Source organism: Scheffersomyces spartinae, assembly GCF_019049425.1.
Source record: "Scheffersomyces spartinae strain ARV_011 chromosome Unknown scaffold_7, whole genome shotgun sequence".
Lineage (NCBI taxonomy): Eukaryota > Fungi > Ascomycota > Pichiomycetes > Serinales > Debaryomycetaceae > Lizanozyma > Lizanozyma spartinae.
In genome coordinates this window covers 524894-545668 of record NW_025065054.1, presented here as the reverse complement: position 1 = coordinate 545668, position 20775 = coordinate 524894, and the positions used below count along the sequence as shown (strand labels likewise).

Here is a 20775-nt window from a genome sequence, read left to right as displayed (position 1 = left end):
GAAGAATATTTCTAGTAGTAGTTACTAATCGATTGTATTCTTATGGGTCAGATCTTATCCCTGCCCATTGTCCAGAAGGACTCCCAGAAGAATGGCGATGGTTATCTTGCGTACGGGTTCTCGTGCATGCAAGGCTGGCGGACGAATATGGAGGATGCTCATGCCATGATCTTGGACTTGAATGGTCTTGCTGAAGACTCAGAAGCCAGAGATGCCATTGATGATGATGGCGAAGGTAAAGGTAAAGGAAGCTTGAAAAGCGACGATCATATAGCCTTTTTTGGGGTGTATGATGGTCATGGAGGTGCCAAAACCGCGGAATTAACCGGAATCTATTTACATAACTTGGTCAAATACACTAAAGCATATTCCCAAGGTGACTTCTCCAATGCTTTGAAAAATGGGTTTTTGAATTGTGACAAATTCATTTGGGATAGAGCTAAGACGGAACCGGACGATTCCGGTTGTGCGGCCACTTCGGCGATAATTACTCCTACCCAAATCTTTTGTGGTAATGCTGGAGATTCTAGAACTATCATGTCTATAAATGGGTATGCTAAGCCTTTATCTTACGACCATAAACCTCTGAATGAAGGAGAAAAAACCAGGATTTCTCGTGCCGGAGGGTATGTTGAAATGGGTAGAGTCAATGGGAACTTGGCATTATCCAGAGGTATTGGAGATTTTGAGTTCAAACGTAGCAAAGATTTACCTCCAGAAGAACAAGTGGTGACATGCTATCCTGATGTGATACAACATAATTTGGACTTTGAAAGTGATGAGTTTGTAGTATTGGCTTGTGATGGAATTTGGGATTGTTTGACATCTCAAACTTGTGTTGAATGTATTAGATACGGGATTTATAACCGTAAACCATTGGAACTTATTTGTGAAGAACTTATGGATTTATGTTGTGCACCAACTTCAGATGGTCCAGGTATTGGATGTGACAATATGTCTATAACCATCGTTGCCTTATTGGATTATACTAAGAATGAAACCTTGGATCAATGGTATGATAAGATCATTGAAAGAATTGAATCCAGAATCAAAAACCCACAATCAACTACTTATGGTCCTATTTCATTACCCTATGATGAATTATACAAGCAAATGTTTGGTCGTAACTATTCCATCGGTACTGCTGGAGACGAGTTCGATGATGGAGATATGGGTGATGGTCCTGGTTCTTATGGGGGGATTAGAGGTTATCGTGCTGGTGGTGAAGATGATGAAGGGGATGAAGAAGGTAGTGAGAAGAGAAGTGGTTCTGGTGGAGGTATGAGCATGATAGACTTTTTAGCTTCTGGAATAACTAGTGAGAATGGGGTGATCTACTTAGATAAGAATGCTCCCCAATCTATTTTAGCACTTTGTGGGATGAGCAGTGTTAAGGAAGAAGACGAAGATGAAGAAGACAGAGGAGAAGCAGAAGAAGAAGAAGATGAAGAAGATGAAGAAGAAGAGAAAAAAGATGATGATGGAGACGATAATGACGACAATGAACAACAAAATCAACAACAAACCAAGGTTCATAAAAAGAATCAAATTGAAGAATTGGAAGGTTAAAGAACATCACAAACTATCCTTTGCTTCTCCTTCTTTCCTAACACTAACTGTGTTATATATTTGTTTACTATGATTTGATGTTTCTCTAGTTGTGTATTAGTGTTCACTACTGTTATTATTATTTTTTATTACTACTACTGCTATTATTATTATTTCCATGCTACGATAGTTCACGTTACGTTATATTGCAGTGCAGTATAATTTATGATAAGATATAAAATTACTATACTGTTATACTTTTGTACTATACCAAGTTCGATTCCAAGCAAGGCCATTAGTATATATACGGTAGCGCCATTAATCTATATGCAGTTCCAACGTTTGAGATCAAAATTATCAACAATGCACTCCCACAGCACCCTCCATTACTAGGTATTAAAACTACATGACATAACTTCTGTGGAGGTAGTTATCAATAAGAATCTCAGTGATCAGCTCAATTGGGTGGCCTGAAACACATGAAGCGAGCCAAACACAGTAGTGCACACACGAAACGTTTTGGCAATGGGCATTAGAGACCGGCTTCTCCAACAGCTTCAGATAACAAACAACAAGCAATACGAGAAGTTGACATCACCAGAGAATATTGATCTTGATAAACGAACGCCACGGAAACGATATCAGAACAATCAGGACTATTCTCTTAAAAAACTTATCAAGGCTACACGTGTACGCGTTCAAGATGACGATAATAATAGATCCAGTACTACTTCTGCTAACTCCAGCTCTACAGCTAGATCCAATACTAGTATACCTAGACCCAGATCGAGTCCTCGATCGATGGTCGTAAGGTTATCTTATGACCCTACTAGGTTTGTGGCTGCACATGTGAGTGATCTCCCGTACCGAGGTATATTGGGGTACCCTGATTGCATAGTTAATGAAACGGAACCAACACAAGACGATAGGATTCTTTTCGATGATCTTCACAAACAGGGAGAGAAGTTAAAATGGTCTAATCTACAACATAAAAGTGTTCCTACTAGTAGCAATGGGATTTTAGATCAATCATTTGATTCTACTACTGAAGAAATCCGTAAAGCTTCAACACCAACACCTGGTCCTTCAACGTTTTACCCCGAGTCTAAACTTGCCACGATTCAGTTTCGAAATTATGAGATCGAAACTTGGTATACAGCTCCGTATCCGGAAGAGTACACAAGATCAGAGAAGTTGTACATATGCGAACATTGTCTCAAGTATATAAGTTCACCTATTTCATTTGAGAGACACCAATTGAAGAAATGCATAGATAACCATCCACCAGGAGTGGAAATATATCGTGATAGAGTAAACGGCATCGCTATATGGGAGGTCGATGGACGTAAGAACATCACTTACTGTCAAAACTTGTGTCTCCTAGCCAAACTATTCTTAAACTCCAAAACCTTATATTATGATGTGGAACCGTTCATATTTTATATTTTGACGGAGATTGATAAAGATGATCCTTTGAAGTACCATTTCGTGGGGTATTTTTCCAAAGAGAAACTAAATGCTTCTGAGTATAATGTTTCATGCATTCTAACTCTTCCCATATACCAAAGAAAGGGTTATGGTCATCTATTAATTGATTTCAGTTACTTACTTTCTCGAACTGAATTCAAATGTGGTACGCCAGAGAAACCTTTAAGTGACTTGGGACTTTTAAGTTATCGAAGTTATTGGAAGTTAACTGTGGCTATGAAACTTTTTGATTTGGTGGAATTTCATAAACTCAATAAAGACAAATACAAATCTTTGGTAATTTCAGTTGAAATACTATCGAAATTAACAGGAATGACTCCCTCAGACGTCATTGTGGGTCTAGAACAAAATAGGGCGTTGGTGAAATCACCAAGTACTGGGAAGTATGCCATTTGCATAAATCAAAATCGGATCAAGAAAGTTATAGACAATTGGAAAAGAAAGAATTATGCTACTTTAGATCCTCTGAAACTTATGTGGAAGCCAATGTTATTTGGTCCTTCTGGAGGGATCAATTCTGCACCAGCTGTTCATGTGCATTCAGCCACTACTACTCAACACCCCCAGAACACTATAGCCCTGATCACCAGTTTCCTTAAGGATGATATAAATAATCCTTATAAAATAGAAGAAGAAGCTTACCGGGAAATTGAAGTTATATGTGATGTTCATACCAAAATGGGGGATACCGGAGATCTCAATGAGGATTATATTACTTGTTTTCCAGGTAATAGTGAAGGGAAAGTGGATAAAACCCCTGTAAAGCAGCCCAATGAGGTCAAACGAGCTGTTCCTCTTATTCAAGACGACGACGACGACGATGAAGATGATGACAATGCAAGTGCAATGGAACTAGAAGGAGAAGATATCGATGAAGATTTCGAAGAAGACGAAATTGAAGAAGATTACATTGAAGATGTTGAAGATGAAGAAGATTACATTGAAGATATTGAAGATCAAGAAGTTGAAGACGAAGGTATTGACATTGATAATGATATTAGGGACGTACAGTATAATAATTTTCACAACTTCACCAGAAAGCTCCGGTCAAAGAGTCCGGAATAGACAGATCATTCATTAATTTATTATTGCACATTGAATGCTTGGCACGAGTTGTCGTACACGGTATCTATAAAAGATTTTATTTCTTCTTCAGTTGTAAAACCATGGATTCCACATACAACTTGAGCCACATGTCCTACATTAACTGGTTCATTTCTGGATTTAACCAATGGGTATTTCCAATGGTCCAAGCTGGTACCAGTATCTTCTTCGTAACGAGATCCCAGAGCCACAACGTCATTGAATTTTTCCTTCTTCACTGAATAGAAGGGTAAATTATCATCTAATTTTCCTTTGGTATAAGCAATTACTTTGTTAGAAGTTAATACTTTTGCTGGGTCAGTATCTGTTTCGGTGGTATTATGTTCCATGGTGTTGATTGCCGTTTCAGGGTAATATATATTTGGGTAGCGCAGGATATAGTGGTAGCCCGCATGGCTCTTTCTTATCTCACACCATGGAGCATCAGTTTCTATCATTAGTCTATTGATGGGTATATGTTTAACCGTTTCCAAGTTTTCCTGTGTCTTTAAAGAACAACCATTGACACTAAAGAAAAGGCCCAAGGGAAGCAATTTGGTCAATTCCTCAAGGGACCCTGTGAACGAATGGATGACACCTCCGACGATATCTCCGCGATCGATGAACGGCTTTAAGATTCTTATAAAGTCATCGCATGCAGCTCTCATATGTAAAAAGAGAGGTAAGTGTAAATGTTTCAACAGAGCAGCCAATTGCAATTGACGTTCGAAAGCTTCTAGCTGCTGTTCCTTCGGAGTGTAATGCAATCGATCATAATCCAAGCCGATTTCCCCAATAGCCTTTATGTAGCCTTTAGTAGCCCCTTCTTCGATGATATCTTTTAGGGTGGCCAATTTAGTGTCATATAAGGGGACAGGGGCATAAAACTCCTTGGCTACTGTACAAGGATGGACGCCAGCTGTTGAGTAGAAGATTTCTGGATGTGCTTTGACGAGATCAAAATGTTCTTTGCTTTCCTTGATGCTACTAGCGGTGATGAGCATTCTATTGACATTGAAGGCTTTAGCTCTGGCTATGACTATATCTAAATCGGCACTATGTTTTTGGGAACCATGATAGTTTCCTGTGAACATTGAATCGGAGAAGTTGACGCCGATATCGAAGTACCGAGGTTTCCATGGTCGCAGCATTCTGTAGACTGACTTCATATAAGAACTGACGGTGGTGATGAAGTGTTAGACCAGTGAATTTTTTAGTGGATAAAGTTTAGTGAGTGCGACGTCAAAGGTAGGGTAACGGAGCTCATTATACAGAAGGTGAACCTAATACTATGGACGAGGAGAGCATATTAGACTCTCAATTGGATAGAGCTGAACAAGACAGCAAGATAGTTAAGCGAGTGCTTTCGTCGTGCCAATGGGACTATTTCACCATACTAGACATTGAGCCTGAACGGGTTGTTTCCAATGACCTTGAATCGCTAGTCACTGAAGTTAAAAAGTCGTTTAGAAAGACATCGCTTCGATTGCATCCTGATAGAAACAAGCATGTTGAGGCACCAGAAGCGTTTGCTCGACTTAAGAAGGCAGAACTGGTGATAACCTCTGACAACAACGAAGAAGAACGTACAAGACTAATAGATATCTATAAGGATGTGGTGAACAACAACCATGAGGGTCTTAGTGATATCAGAAGTCGGATAGCCCTGGTTTTGGAGGAGTTAGTCCATCAACAAGAAACAGATAAACTCGCCAGACAGCATCAGGAAGCCTCACGATTGGCTGAACAAACAAGACACAGAAAGATCCAACAAAATAAAAGGCAATCGGAAAGACAATGGGAAGATGATAGAGACCATAGAGTGGCTAATTGGAGATCATTTATAGGGAAAGTTGACAAGAAGAAGAAGAAGAAGACTGGTAAGTTAAAGAAGTTAGCATAAACATAGTGCTACTAATAACAGTACCACTACATTCGGTACTCATACCTTTAGACTTCTAATATCAACTTGTGGTACTGCTACTAATCATCTACGCTCATTGTCGTGGTACTCGTACCACTGGGGTGATACTTCAGTTGATAATATAGCCATCTATATTTGGTGCGAAAAAAACCTTTTACACCACTACTTCTTTCCAAGCATGAGTCCTCGGTTCGGTCTTTGGGAACTTCTAGGAGTTGGTATAGCCTCCTTTATGGCTGGCTATGGTGTCCATTTGATTGTTGATCAAGGGAACGTGGTCGCTACCAAACATGAACAAGTTGAAGATGATGATGGACATGACGAGTCACAATATGACGAGTCAGATAGTGATGTGGAAATCGATTCGAAGGCGTTGAATAGTATCCCTGGCGAGGTAAGAATGACTTTAATAGTTCGTCAGGATTTGAAAATGACTAAAGGGAAAGCTGCTGCTCAATGTTCCCATGCTACATTGGCATTGTATAGAAAAATGACAGATCCATCAAGTAATGCTTATAATCCAGAAATGATTAAACGTTGGGAATACGGCAATGGTCAAGCTAAAATCACTTTACAAGTGCCTAACCAGGAAGAAATGGATACATTGTTTGCACAAGCCATGTCATTAGGTATCAATGCTTATATTGTTCATGATGCCGGTAGAACCCAAATTGCTGCTGGAAGTGCCACTGTATTAGGAATCGGACCTGCTCCAAAAGTTGTCATAGATGAAATAACTCATTCATTGAAACTATACTAAAAAAACTAAAGTACTAAACGACTTCAATTGTATGTAACAGTAACAATAAATTAACTTTAGTGAACTGGGGCACGTGACAAGACATATATTACATAATATTGTACACTATAAGAAGATACTTTACACACTATCTTATTCTTCTACGAAGCTGATCTGGCATAGCTAGTGGATTAACAGCAGAACTTGCTCTTCTTTTGCGTCTTCTTCTATTTGATCCAAACCCTTCCACCTCAACCAATACATCATCATCATCGTCATGATCATCATCACTAACAATCCCAGAGATAACGTCATCCACAACATCATAGAAATCATCCACTTCTAAACCAAGAGACGATTGTCTTCTTTTACGATGCTCTCGTGAAGTTGAAGCTCTATGGCCATTCTTCAACTTCTCCAAATAATCTATTCGAGCCCAAATCTCCCCCTCGGTTCTTTGAGGTAATAAGATTGATAATTCGGCAAACAGTAACTCTCGGTTTCTTCTATTGATCAATAATTCATCTTCTTCAACAGACCATGGGATTTTGATCACTGGTGTCAGAGCCTTTTTGGGTTCCTTCTCTTTACCAAAATCTTTATCTCTATTATTATTGATGTTATTGTACTCATTATTCTCTTTTGATGATGGTTTCAGTTCATTCTCCGTCTCAGCCTTCATATCTTCTGGCTTATCTGAATTATGAGGAACAACCACTGATCCAGAACGAGAATAATATCCTGGTCCACTACTACTAGTAATACTGCCAACACTACCATTCCGTAAACTGGCCACTGGCTGTTGAGTAATGCCTGGAGGACCACTAATACTTGGATTTCTTGATGGTCCACTGATTGAAGTACCTCCAAATAATGGAAGATGGGCCAATGACCCACTCAGTTGATGGTGAGGAATGTTCATCAGTTTAGAAGGAAGGGAAGACACCGAAGTTCGGGGATCAAAGATCGAATTCCGATCACTGGTAACAATCTGGATGATAGAATTGTTCCGATATGAATGAGGTAAAGTATTTGAGGCGGAGTTACCATGGGATGTAGAATTTCGGGGAGTTAAGGAGTTGGGAGGATGAGGATGAGGTTGATTATGAGGCAAGTTCATGGTAGGATCAATGGAAATATCTGCATAATAACCTCCTCCGGTGTTAGCACCAGCAACAGCATTACTAGCATTTTGATTCAGAGGATCTAAACTAACATCTTGGTCGGCTATTGTGGTGCCATCATCATTACCTGTGACCAACCCAGGAGAACTGATACTATAATTGGGCATGGGACTATTGATAGATGATGGAGTGTTTGACAAGGCATTTAATCCAGCTAAAGCATTGCCAATAGTGTTATCATATCCTGTGAATGTAGCATTTGATAATGGAGTATATGAGAATCCCCCTATTCCATTATTAAAAGATGAAGACGGGGCAGTATAATTTGATCCACGGTTTTTTGATGATGTGGATGAATCATGATTATTATTGTGGTTATTATGGTTATCGTTACGGATATTATTATCATTATCCTCGTCATCTTCATTATCGTTGTTGTGGCCATTGATATTATTGTGGCTCTTATCCTTTGGTTCTTCACTATCATCCTTTACCTTCTTGAGTTTGGCTTGTTCTACCAACTTACCCAAGTTATTTGTGGAAGTACCTAATGCTGCTGCTGATTTAGGAGGATTCTTCAAATTCCCAGATTTCAATCTTCTCCATCTGAATTGACATGCATTGGGAGTTCTATTGTTGAAATGACTAGCAATATCTTTCCAACCCAATTTTTGGTTATCTTTTAAATGCATCAACAAAATATCATCTTCCGCTTCCCATGATGTTGGAGTTCTATTCTTATTCTTATTGGCATCATTGTCCAATGAAGTATCTACTGTATGATTATTATCTTCAAAGGCCATCAGGCCAGCTCCACTCATGTCAGGAACTCCGTCTGCTGCGCTATGTTATGCTGCTAATTATTCTTCCAACGGAGTCAGAGAGTCGAGTCGGAGTCAGAATAAGAATAATGCCAGTCAGGCTTTTGATGAGAGTCGATGACTTAAATGGGGAAGTTCACAACCACTTGATTTCTTAAGTTGTTCCGTTTCAAAACCACAACTACACCTACTATAATAAGATTATAGGTCTTTGCACCAAGAACTGGTGATGCTGTTGTGATGTTATGGTGTTTGGTGGTGTACCTATCCCAAACCTTGATGATCATCGGATTTCTTGTCGGTTGGACGAGACATAAAGAGGGCTATCGGTAAATGCACGACTTGGGCGAAATTATTGTCACGTGTCGCTGTTTGAAAACCGAGGGTGAAAAGATTCTAGTATTAATTAATTAATATTTGATCTATTTATGATACTGTGCCAGTTTTATTCGGTGCCAACTTTAGCAGCCCAAATTTCCTCAGCTTGAACAACGGTATTGTTGTTTGCACGCATTTTGTTCATGGTCTCCATATATTCATCATACTCATCACTGTCGAACACAATTCCACCACCAGCTTGCAAATATACAACATTATCCTTATAAACCATTGTTCTTAAGGCAATACAAGTGTCCATTGTTTTACCATCATATGCCCAATTTCCAACTGCTCCAGCATATACTCCACGTTTTTCCTTTTCCAATTCACCAATCAATTGCATTGCTCTAACTTTTGGAGCTCCACTAACAGTTCCAGCGGGGAAAATCGATCTAAAGGCATCGAATCGAGTTTTATCATCCCTTAAGATCCCACTAACTTCAGAAACCAAGTGCATCACGTGAGAGAACCGTTCAATGTGTAATAAACGGTCAACTTTATTGGTTTTAGGTTGGCAAACTCTATTAACATCATTCCTAGCCAAATCTACCAACATAATATGTTCAGCTCGATCTTTCAAACTTGCACGTAAAATGTCGGCATTCTTGTCATCCTCTTCATTGGTTTTCCCTCTAGGCATGGTTCCAGCAATTGGATGAGTGACAACACGTCCATCTTTGTCTGATTTCACCAATAATTCTGGGGAAGCTCCAATGATTTGGAAGTCAAGTAAATCAAAATAAAACATATAGGGAGAAGGGTTGACGGTTCTTAAATGACGGAATATGTTGTAAGGATGTAAACTTGTTGGTCTAGCAACTCTTTGGGATGGAACTGCTTGAAAGATATCCCCTTTTAGAATATGGTCTTTCAATGTGGTCACGTGACTCTCGTAACCTTGCTGGCCGATATTTGAGGTAAAGGTCAAGTTTTGTTTAATTGGAGGCTGGAATGGTTCAATGGATTCTAAATCAATGGAGTTATCCGTTAAGATGCTAACAATATTTGATATTATGTCGTTAGCTTTGGAATACTCTTGGGCAATGTCGTCTGTATCGTCTTCAATTCTTATATTGTGTAAGATTTGGAATCTTTGATAAACATGGTCAAAGGCAATGATGGTATCACTGAAAAGAATCACTGCTTCTGGTAATTGTAAGGTATCTTCAAGAGGTCTTTTAGTTTTGGGTTCAAAGTATTTGATACAATCATACGAGATGTACCCCACAGCACCTCCACTTAAAGGAGGTAACCCCGGGAGATCTGCTTGCTTGAATTGCTTCATTTCATTCTCCAATACCGTTATAGGATCGATGTTGCAATATTGTGGAGCATATAACTTTGGGTCATCTCCGGTCCGGATCACGTGACGAGGGTTGATCCCGATAAAGGAAAACCGGTCTACTGTATCACCATTTAAAGCAGATTCTAAAAGATATGAAGGACCTCTTTTAGGGTCATTCAATTGAGCTAACTTTAAATATGCTTGGTTTACTGTGATATCAGAAGTAGCATATTTAAACACTGGATAATAATTTGGTGGATTCTCACTTCCAGTACACTTTTGTCTATCACTCTTGATGTATGCTTCCAACAGCGGAAGATCGGGCTGTGTTGCCTAAAGGGGGTTAGTATCTACTTCTATCTGTCCCCCCGTCCGTCCGACTGACTTTCATGAGATATACATACACTCATAGGTAATTGTTGATGATGATAACTCTATGGTAAGTTGAGTGAATTGGTTTATCTTTTAAGTGGTTCAAATTTTTCAGATCTGCATGGAAGCGGTGAGTCAGTGTCAATACGCAGGAGCGTATGAGATATACTTACGACTGTCCTATTACAGTAGGAGACCTGTTGTTACTGCTACTACTAGTACTACTACTTACTCCTCTAATCTGCTATGTCGTCTACAACTACAGTAATCTGCTACTGCTCCATCAGTGCTGTGTCGTAAAGAGGCAAGGCACGTTTCTAGGCCTGCATATTACAACTGATATACGCTTGCATTAGTTATATTCTATTCTATACGGGTACTCTATTTACATGATAATACAATCACCTTCAACTACATTAAGATACACGACTTCTTTTCCAACTAACTGTGCACCTATCTTTGGTTCTTCAGTAGTAAGTAATTCGATCTCCAAGTCCAACTGCTTACAGAAGGCCATACACAATCTAGGTCTAGACCCGATCTTATCAACAGGAGACCCAATTCTAGTGACCACACAGTGATACAGCTTGGCCTGCTTCTTGGTTAGCATATCCTGTTCGAGTCTCTTGAGGGACCAGTACCTCTTGAGCCAACTGGAAACATATTGACTGACCAGATGAGTGTTTATTACTGAGTCACGTGCTTGGGTTAAGTCGATGGGGGTCCCATAGCCAAGCTTAATAAGATAATTGAATCGACTGGCATCGGTCCATGATTCAGTGTACTCTTTCTGAAGATGCTGGACGAGTTGGAGTTGATTTACCCAGCTGGAAAACTCATTCAACGGTTCAGATATATTCACATATCCATGTTTCATTCCTAGTGACAAATGAGGTTCAGCAATAGTGGTAGTAGTAGTGTTAGTGGTTGCAGGTTTCAGAAGAAAGTGTCGACCTATTAAATATGCAGAAACGGATAATGACCATTGAGGATTCTTAACCATTAATGTATGATAATAAGAATCTGCTTCAAACGAAGGGAAGTACTTATTATCATGAGAAACAATGGCTTGATCATCACTGGAACTGGAACTGTTGTCAGTTAAATAAAGGTCTTGTGTTTGACGAATGACAGGAATCTCATGCTCCATACAGTATTCTGAAAGCATGTGTCCCAACATCTTATCCACTTCATCTACAAAGATCATCGCTTCGGATTTTAAAGACTTGGGAGGACTTAAGGTCTCGCTGATCTCTGTATCAACCAATTGCTTGTGGTTAATACGACCTTGGATGGTTATTCTGGAACCATCACATCCACTTGGATCGTAGTCCATTGTCAGAATGGGTGATGCCCCGTTCTTAACTCGGTGAACAAAATGATTATGTAGAACCTCATAAATCCGTTTGAGTTGTACTTCGTCTTCCTCTTCAAGGTCAGGGTACTGTTTGAAAACTCCCACTCTTTTAGCAGAGGCTTTCCCCTTTTCTAAGAGAGCTTGAAGCATTTCCAAAGACAACACTCGAATTTTGGAAGAAGAAATCGTCTTTAGTGAAACGGATACTTTCTTGGCCAAATCCTTGAAAAGTGGTTCAAATTTGCTGGAAGATCTGAATGAAACTCTAAACGTCTCATTTGAGCCTTCGAACCCCAATTTGGTTGCAACTTGTGGTTCTATCATCCAAGCCTCTTGATTATTGGGTAAATTCCTAATGGTACTCCCTAAAGACCTTCCAGAAACTATATTTTCAAAGCTTATAGTAGAAGGTGATACTTTGGAAGCAATATCTGGAATGTAGAAGTCTAGACCGGTCGCCTCCGTAGACAAACATAAACAGATGTATGAAGTAGATGATGATGACGAGGACTCTGCTAAGGGAACAGCATAAATTCTGTTATCATTGGTAGGAACTTGATCTCTTAAATGAGGGAACTTGTCTCTAAGAATAGACACTTTATCTTCCATAAGATTGCCCCCAATTTCAGGACGTTGATTCAACTCGGATAAATTTGAAGCTGCCAAATTCGATAACTTGACTTCTCCCAACATATTAGCAGAAATAAACGGATCAGTTAGTTGGTTGGCTTTATTATCATAAATCCTCAATTGACTCAACACGTGATATACATTCGTTGGTGATGCTCCCCCAAAAGATTTGAATATATTCAACTTGTTTAGTCTGATGATGACTTGTGGATGTGGATAAACAACAGCAAACTTCAACGTTTCAATCAAATGTCGAAATGGTTTACCCTCCCAAATGTTATAGTAGTTCATGATGGTCTCGTAGTTCTTCCCCTTTGACCCCGTGGTAAGCATGTACCCAAGATGGTTGTTGAAGTCCGTTTTCCGTTTGGGAAACTCGCTGACAAACCTGGTGATGGAATCAACGTTCCTGGTACTATTTACATAGTATGTAGAGTTGGAGGCAAGTAAGTTGGAGCTTTGGTTGAGGGTGAGATTCGAGTGTTTGGTGTGGAACCGGACCAACCAATTGGTAGATCGACATAGATTCATATGGATACATAAGAGTAACCGTGCTTGCTGATGATAATACTCATATGGTTCTTCCTTATTCAACTTCATCAAGTCGTCATAGAGTTGATGTAGTTGTATCCCCTTGATGGAATGTGACAGACTTAACTGGTAGAACATGGTATCTAAAGCCAAGGTCAGCTCGTTTGCCATATCCATACTTTCAACTATAAACGAATTCAAAATCCCTTGTACCTCTTGATGATCTTTTACATTGATCTCTTCATCGTTCCAAAGCTTGTAAAGATGGAACGACACCATTGACCCGTCAACACCGACCACATCGCCATCAACAGTTAGAACTGTGGCTTGAGACAGGTCAACTCCAAACCTCGTACCGGCACCCGCTACAACCATTCCAATATTCAGCTTATACGTAAGAGGATCATAGAACTCGACATATGAACCCGCAGTTAACTGAGCGTTGTTACTTAGATGGATAATCTCCTTTACGGAGTCAAACGCCTCATAGCCATACGTTGAAAACAATAATGACAGCGACGACGATGATGGCTGTGATGCTGCTACCCTATTATATACTGCCATTGGGTCTATGCAGACATGTCTGTTCTTTATAAGTGACTGGACTTTTGCAGTTACATTTTCCTTTGGTGTTGGTTTATGATCTATCACGTTTGAACGCCAAAAACGGCCTGTAATATTGACAGATGAGGAAGTTGAAAATGATCGATGAATCCTCCATAGTCGTCTTGTTCTATTGAGTCTGTTTAGAATGCCTTCCATGGTAAAGAAAAGTGATGTATCACATTCATGGGGATGTATTTAGTTGTAGATATATACAGTATCGCGGTATATCTCAGTACAGAGTATATCTCAGTCCAGATAGAGCCATAAACATACACTGCAGTATACTATACTGTAATACACTGCAGTGCACTGTTGTACTATGATATACTATATTATACTATAGCAAGCATAATATACGACTCTATCTAACTCCATCTCTGAACAACTACAGCATTCTTTAACTTTGCTTCAGTCACCGTAACTTCACCAGAGTCTTCAATGGCCTTTACAGGGAATGCCAACGACAATATGAATGGTCGAGGCTCAGAGTACTCGTGGTTTCTTACAAACGTATAGACGTCTGAAGTGGCATCATCAACTCTAAATTTATGTGATACTCTTTTCCCATTGGCAAACCGAATTTGAATAGGTGCAACGTCTTCAGACTTCCCTGCAGGTTTAGTAACATCAGTTGGGTTATCACCACTAGAAGCAGTGGGGGCAGTATTACCAGTGGGAGCAGAGGGAACATCACTTGATGTTTCCGCAGTGTCACGTGATATTTCCCCAGGCACTGGGGAACCTAATCTAAGACCTTCACCTTGAAACCCAGTAGCAGCTCTCTTGGGAGGAACATAGTCCTCATTGGTCTTCCGGAAAACAGAAACATCAACGTCCTGTCCATATTCCACGTCCAACAAAGACACAGGAACCCTTCCTTGAATCAAGTCCTCAAGAACATGTGCATTTTGAGGATCGTCGTATCTATGTAATGGACCATCTTCAACAGTGAACCCTTGTTTCCAGAAAGTAATCTTTCTGGACACCTTAAGAGGTCTTTTTGACGCCCCAACACCAGAATCTGCGTCTTCAGCTTCATCAGCTTCACCCCCTTGTGATGCGGACTCCTCGTCTCCTAAACGATGGCCTCGACCAGTGAACGTCCGTTGAGGCACTCCGTCATCTTCATCATTGATATGACTTTGAGCTGATGGTCGGTCGTCAGGCTGACTCATCTGTTGCTCTGCTCGCTGGAAGATCTGCTCAATCAAGTTACCCGATTTCTTTCCGTCTCCTCCTTCGTCCTTATCCTTGTTGGGGTTCTCCACTTGTAACCCAGACTTCTCTCCACCCGTGAAGAAATTGGTCTGGTCGTCTTCGTCGTCGTTCTCTTCTCCTCTGTAGTCCAGAAGCAGATGCAACCCGGCTTTTCTATTGGCTTTTTGCTTTGGAGCATTGGGCTCTTTGAAGGCTCCCTTTTGCGAAAAGTAATCCTCAAGGGCTCCTTCAACATCGTCACCGTTCCGGCTAAGATACTGCTCCGCAATGTACTTGGACTCGTGGGTCACGCGCATGAACTCTTTGATGGACCTTTCACTCATATTTATACTCAATTGGTTCGTGCTAAGTAGTGATAGGTCGACTTGCCACTAACAATTTCAACATTGCATTTTTTCTAAGAAAAATCGAGAGACCCCAACACCAATAGACCCGAACACTAGCACACCCCTACATAGAGCCCTTTTCTATATTCATTATAGTTTGTACTTTACAGTTTACACTAACAGTATTAATAACCGATGTTGAAATCCCAATTTTAAACCCCTATAAACACGTTAAATACGTAACAAATAAAAAAAATCATAAACCACAGCAATAAAGCCCTAGTATAATTAATAATTGAATAATTATTAATAAATTACATTAATGTTGAATAAATGTAATCAAACAGCATCAACACAACAACAATAGTAGAATTGAATCATCATGCAAACAAAAACTTCCCCTTTAAAAACAACAGTTCCCCCAGCACAGCAAAATGGGGCATTGAATAAAAATTAATTAGTGTAAAACAATAATAAAGTAGTATAAAGTGCCAGAAACTAATTGTCTAGTGGAGAAACAAACAGTTGGTCACTTTAAGCAGACTTCTCACGGAAGTACTTGGCAGCTTCAACCATGTTGGTCAAAGAAGCTCTAACTTCTTCCCAACCTCTGGTCTTCAAACCACAATCAGGATTGACCCAGAACTTTTCAGCAGGGTAAACCTTCAAGATTTCTTCGATACGAGAAATAAACTCTTCCTTGGAAGGAATTCTTGGGGAGTGGATATCAAACAATCCCAAACCAATGTGGTTAGGGTAGTTGGAGAATTCTTGAATGTAGTTGGCATCGTCCTTCTTGGAGAATTCAATAGAGACAACATCAGCATCCAAGGCCTTGATATGGTTAGGATCCAAATCAGAGTAACAGAAATGAGAGTGGATTTGAGTGGAGTTTTCAACACCTGAAGTAGCAACTCTAAAGGATTGAGCAGCCCAGTTCAAGTAATCGGATCTTTCCTTACCAGCTCTCAATGGTAAACCTTCTCTGATGGCAGGTTCGTCAACTTGAATGACAGTGATACCAGCAGCTTCCAAGTCTTGGACTTCATCTCTCAAGGCCAAACCCAATTGCAAGGATTGAACCTTTTGGGAAACGTCATCACGAGGGAATGACCATCTCAAACAAGTGACGGGACCAGTTAACATACCCTTCATTGGCTTAGAAGTAATGGATTGAGCATAGACAGATTCCTTAACAGTCATAGCCTTTGGACGAGAAACATCACCGACAATCACTGGAGGACGAACATAACGAGAACCATAAGATTGAACCCAACCGTTGGTGGTGAAGGCGTAACCATCCAATTGTTCACCAAAGTATTGAACCATATCGTTTCTTTCTGGCTCACCATGGACCAAGACATCCAAACCAACTTCTTCTTGGAATTTAACAACCAAGTCGATTTCAGATCTGATGAAAGCATCATAATCTTCAGCGGACAATTCACCCTTGGCAAACTTGTTTCTGTTGATTCTGATATCCTTGGTTTGAGGGAAAGAACCAATGGTGGTGGTTGGGAACAATGGCAAGTTGTACTTGGTTTGTTGAACAGCCAATCTTTCTGGGAATGGAGACTTTCTGGTGGAAAGAGCTTCGTTGATGGTAGCCATTCTTTCTTGAACCTTAGGGTTGGTTGTGATTGAAGATTCCTTTCTGGATTTAATGGAAGCAGCGTTGGCAGCAAACTTTTGAGAAACATCTTCACCAGAAGCATTCTTGGCTAAAGTAACAACCTCATCAACCTTTTGGGTAGCAAAGGAGAACCAGTCCTTGATGGTGGCATCCAACTTCTTTTCGTTTTCCAAATCAACAGGAGTGTGTAACAAAGAAGAAGAGGTAGCAACAACAACCTTATCAGCACCAACCTTTTCAATGGCCTTAGAAATCAAAGCAGTGGACTTGGAGAAGTCATTCTTCCAAATGTTTCTACCGTCAACAATACCAACAGACAAGGTCTTGTTGGTACCGACAATCAAGGCATCGACAACTTCGTCAAATTGTTCAGCACCTCTGACAAAGTCGAAATGGAAACCAGAAACTGGCAAGTCCTTCAAGGCAGCCAAGTTTGGTCTGACATCACCGAAATAAGTGGTGAAGATCAATTCAGGAACGTCAGCAGAAGCCAATTCCTTGTAAGCAACTGCAAACTTGTCTTGAACTTCTTGAGGCAAGTCCAAAACCAAGATAGGTTCATCAATTTGAACTTGAGTTGCACCAGCAGCCTTCAATTTAGACAACAATTCCTTGTAAACAGGCAAAACCTTATCCAAGAGAGAGATTGGTTCCAAGTCCAAGGAGTCCTTGTCAGCCTTACCCAAAAACAAATAAGAGACGGGACCAACAATGACAGGTCTGGTTTCAATACCTAAAGCCTTGGCTTCCAAGTATTCATCGACTGGCTTGACACCAGCAGCTGTATTCAACTTGAACTCAGTGGCGTGGGAGAAAGTAGGTCTGACATAATGGTAGTTAGAGTCAAACCACTTAACCATTTCCAAAGCAGTCACGTCAACAGCAGCAGTGGTTTCAGTGGCCTTTCTTTGCAAACCTCTACCCATGGCAAACAAAATGTCAATAGGAGCCAAATCAAACTTGGTGTATCTTTCTGGGATGGCGTTGAACAAAAGAGAGAGATCCAAAACTTGATCGTAAAAGGAGAAATCGTTGGATGCAATAACATCAACACCAGCTTCCTTTTGTAACTTCCAGTTGTGAGCTCTCAATTCCTTACCCTTAGTTAAAAGGTCTTCAGTAGAGACACCTCCCTTCCAGTAAGATTCGGTGACCTTCTTCAATTCTCTTTGTCCTCCAATACGGGGGAAACCCAAAACAGCTGATTGAACCATTGTTGCTTGATAATTACTTTTGACAATTTCAAACTTGATAAGATTTTCTATTACCTCCATACAATTGGGCGGGATTTAAAGGTCAATTTATACCTTTTTGCTCTTTAAAGGTGCCGGGTAACCCCGCGATACTAAAAAATTTTCAGATATTGAACTTTTATCGGTGTGTGCACGACTGATTTGGATACGACTACTTCATAGATAAGATCGTTACGTTTGACGATCTTCTCAACCCACAATTGATACAATTCTCCACAGATATAATACAGTACTACGGAGTGGCCATGCTTTGCTTGATTGAAGTGATATCTCAGATTTCATTGCTGTATACTGGCTATATCATTTGATTCCCGTGGACCCAGTTTAACTTTGATAAAACGTTGTCTTATAATCGCACTGCATACAGCACCCGACACAATCAACATACATTTAGTATGTGTATGCACGTGAATATGTGCAATTACACAAAGCAGGCCTCGTGGGATTAGTCTCCCGCATATGGTTGGTTAAAGTGGAAGTAATCATATTCGGCGTATTTAATGTGGTAGCGCCGTTTTGAAGTGAGTCACTTTCTCGACTCACCGGTTCCGGAAACCGGAATAGAGTATACATACATACATATGAACTTTTCATACGCCAATAATAGTACTGATAATATACATGAAAAAATATTTAAAAAGCATTATTGACTCCGAACTGTACGCACGGCCATTGAAATTTTGTTTGTTTAGGTAGAGAATACAGCGGCCTTACGTTCTGCAACCTTTTCATGTATCTCATCACTACCGTGCAACAAGCCGTAACGACGGTACTCTTTGATTGAAGCAGCCAAATCAACATCTTCTTGTGCAGTATACTGTTCAAAGAAATCACCCAATTTGATCAAGTAGTCAAAGGAAATATAAAACTTCTTCCCGTTATCAGCAAGAGTTTTCCGAGGTCCGCGTCTTGGAGTATCAAAGCCTTCACCTTCGCCTAAAACAACACCCAAATGTTTCAACTTGTCAAAGAGACCCATCTTGTGAGCATGGACCATTCCATCGTGCTCCTTGATCTTGTAGTCACGGTAATGGTCACGGTACATGTCCATGGTTGCTCTGCGCGCACCGGTCCAGCCTATCTCAGTCAATTGTTCAGGGGTAACTGGAGGAGGAACATTTCTGAGGTAATACTTGAATGGTTGGTAGGGGTTAAAGGAACCAAAGTAGAGGATACTGAAGAAAATCAACGTCTTGAAGATGTGCATAGTAAAGAAAAGCAATTGGGGCACTATGCCAACCTCTTCATACAAATCAGCGAGAAGTTTATCCGATAAGTAAGCGTAATCAAATTTCCGGAGAATCCAACAAAGGAATTCAGTCATATAAGTAGTCATACAAAGACCTGGAGTAGGGGATATAAAGTCTGGCAAATCAGTGTACAACCAAACCAAGAAGAAGGTAACGGTTGCGTAGAACCCAAAATCGTTTCTTTCCCAGTTTGGAACAATCAATTGACCTGGCCAAACAGTCTCGGCGATAACATCAGTATCCTTAACCAACCTGGTATTTCTAGCAGCATCGTAAGTAAACAAAATGGCCCCGTCTTCAGTAAGATAACCTGGATCCACAGACATACGGAACCCCTTAGGAACATGATGATAGAATACTGAAGGTCTAAGTGAAAGTGGTAACGTTTCAAAGATCTTATACAAGTCAGCAAACGTATCCTTCACCAGAACTTGGAAACAATAGTCCTTTTCAAAGTCGTCATTGAATCGGATATAAATCTCAATGTATTCAACTTGTTCCTTGTTGACTTCCACTTGTTCCTGCTCGGACACCTTCTCGGGAACCTCCTCGATCTTCTTGTCTTCTTCACTCATTGCTTAATAGAAGAATAATCAATTTGATCTGACTAGAGAATTGCCAGCAGCCCCTCCTTATAGCTTTTTTTCTGCTTTTAACGTTAAGAAAAATCTCCCCGATCGCGCTACCACAAAATAAATTTTCCGAACGCTCGCTCCACGCCACCCTCTTTTGATGTGGGGAATGAGGGGCTGGCTAAATAAAATGAGAAGTTGTGTCTGCCTAATTATTATGTAGTGCACTACCGCGAATGGAGATGTAACCGTATATTGCAGAGATATTAGGCGTACTGGAATTTACGCCCACCGTTCTCTTGTATACTTCGAGTTATACAGTTTATTATGTAATCATGGGTTACCACATAATTCTGTCTACAACGTACATTGATCTTGCTTTAATGCTGTCTCATACATAATTTTAATACTAGAGAGCACCTCTAAGCCGTACTATACTACTATGCGCTTGTATACTATGCCCCTTAAGAATATGTAAATTGGTGCCGATTTAAATTCAAACGTTGACCTCCGTTATTGGGCTGCGCCCATTAATCGTCACAAAATATTTACTTGCTTGCTAATTTAACCATGGGACCCCGCGGTTAAGACTGTAATAGATGTTTGATGTCGCAGCGGAGTATAACTATAAAAATTG

The 20775-nt window shown here is 40.2% G+C and overlaps 9 protein-coding genes across 9 annotated transcripts; 4 read left to right on the top strand and 5 right to left on the bottom strand.

The window, feature by feature from the left end:
* Nucleotides 1-42: 42 nt before the first annotated feature.
* On the top strand, nt 43-1569 carry PTC2 (type 2C protein phosphatase; the record flags this gene model as incomplete). The annotated part of the gene is made up of 1 exon (XM_043195418.1): nt 43-1569. One exon carries the CDS (start codon nt 43-45, stop codon nt 1567-1569), a length of 1527 nt encoding a protein of 508 aa, XP_043050084.1.
* A 504-nt stretch (nt 1570-2073) lies between these two features.
* SAS3 (Sas3p) lies at nt 2074-4101 on the top strand (the record flags this gene model as incomplete). Its single annotated transcript, XM_043195417.1, has 1 exon — nt 2074-4101. The coding sequence occupies one exon, from the start codon at nt 2074-2076 to the stop codon at nt 4099-4101; it is 2028 nt and encodes a 675-aa protein (XP_043050083.1).
* Nucleotides 4102-4121: 20 nt separating this feature from the next.
* KQ657_004750 (3'-5'-exodeoxyribonuclease) lies at nt 4122-5123 on the bottom strand (the record flags this gene model as incomplete). The annotated part of the gene is made up of 1 exon (XM_043195416.1): nt 4122-5123. The coding sequence occupies one exon, from the start codon at nt 5121-5123 to the stop codon at nt 4122-4124; it is 1002 nt and encodes a 333-aa protein (XP_043050082.1).
* Nucleotides 5124-5410: 287 nt separating this feature from the next.
* Nucleotides 5411-6022, top strand: KQ657_004749 (uncharacterized protein; the record flags this gene model as incomplete). The annotated part of the gene is made up of 1 exon (XM_043195415.1): nt 5411-6022. One exon carries the CDS (start codon nt 5411-5413, stop codon nt 6020-6022), a length of 612 nt encoding a protein of 203 aa, XP_043050081.1.
* A 199-nt stretch (nt 6023-6221) lies between these two features.
* PTH2 (aminoacyl-tRNA hydrolase) lies at nt 6222-6803 on the top strand (the record flags this gene model as incomplete). The annotated part of the gene is made up of 1 exon (XM_043195414.1): nt 6222-6803. One exon carries the CDS (start codon nt 6222-6224, stop codon nt 6801-6803), a length of 582 nt encoding a protein of 193 aa, XP_043050080.1.
* A 127-nt stretch (nt 6804-6930) lies between these two features.
* DOT6 (Dot6p) lies at nt 6931-8727 on the bottom strand (the record flags this gene model as incomplete). The annotated part of the gene is made up of 1 exon (XM_043195413.1): nt 6931-8727. The coding sequence occupies one exon, from the start codon at nt 8725-8727 to the stop codon at nt 6931-6933; it is 1797 nt and encodes a 598-aa protein (XP_043050079.1).
* Nucleotides 8728-9172: 445 nt separating this feature from the next.
* On the bottom strand, nt 9173-15427 carry KQ657_004746 (uncharacterized protein; the record flags this gene model as incomplete). The annotated part of the gene is made up of 4 exons (XM_043195412.1): nt 9173-10723; nt 10936-10942; nt 11209-13715; nt 14270-15427. 4 exons carry the CDS (start codon nt 15425-15427, stop codon nt 9173-9175), a joined length of 5223 nt encoding a protein of 1740 aa, XP_043050078.1.
* Nucleotides 15428-15964: 537 nt separating this feature from the next.
* On the bottom strand, nt 15965-18337 carry MET6 (5-methyltetrahydropteroyltriglutamate-homocysteine S-methyltransferase; the record flags this gene model as incomplete). Its single annotated transcript, XM_043195411.1, has 1 exon — nt 15965-18337. One exon carries the CDS (start codon nt 18335-18337, stop codon nt 15965-15967), a length of 2373 nt encoding a protein of 790 aa, XP_043050077.1.
* A 667-nt stretch (nt 18338-19004) lies between these two features.
* Nucleotides 19005-20141, bottom strand: GSF2 (uncharacterized protein; the record flags this gene model as incomplete). The annotated part of the gene is made up of 1 exon (XM_043195410.1): nt 19005-20141. The coding sequence occupies one exon, from the start codon at nt 20139-20141 to the stop codon at nt 19005-19007; it is 1137 nt and encodes a 378-aa protein (XP_043050076.1).
* Nucleotides 20142-20775: the final 634 nt, after the last annotated feature.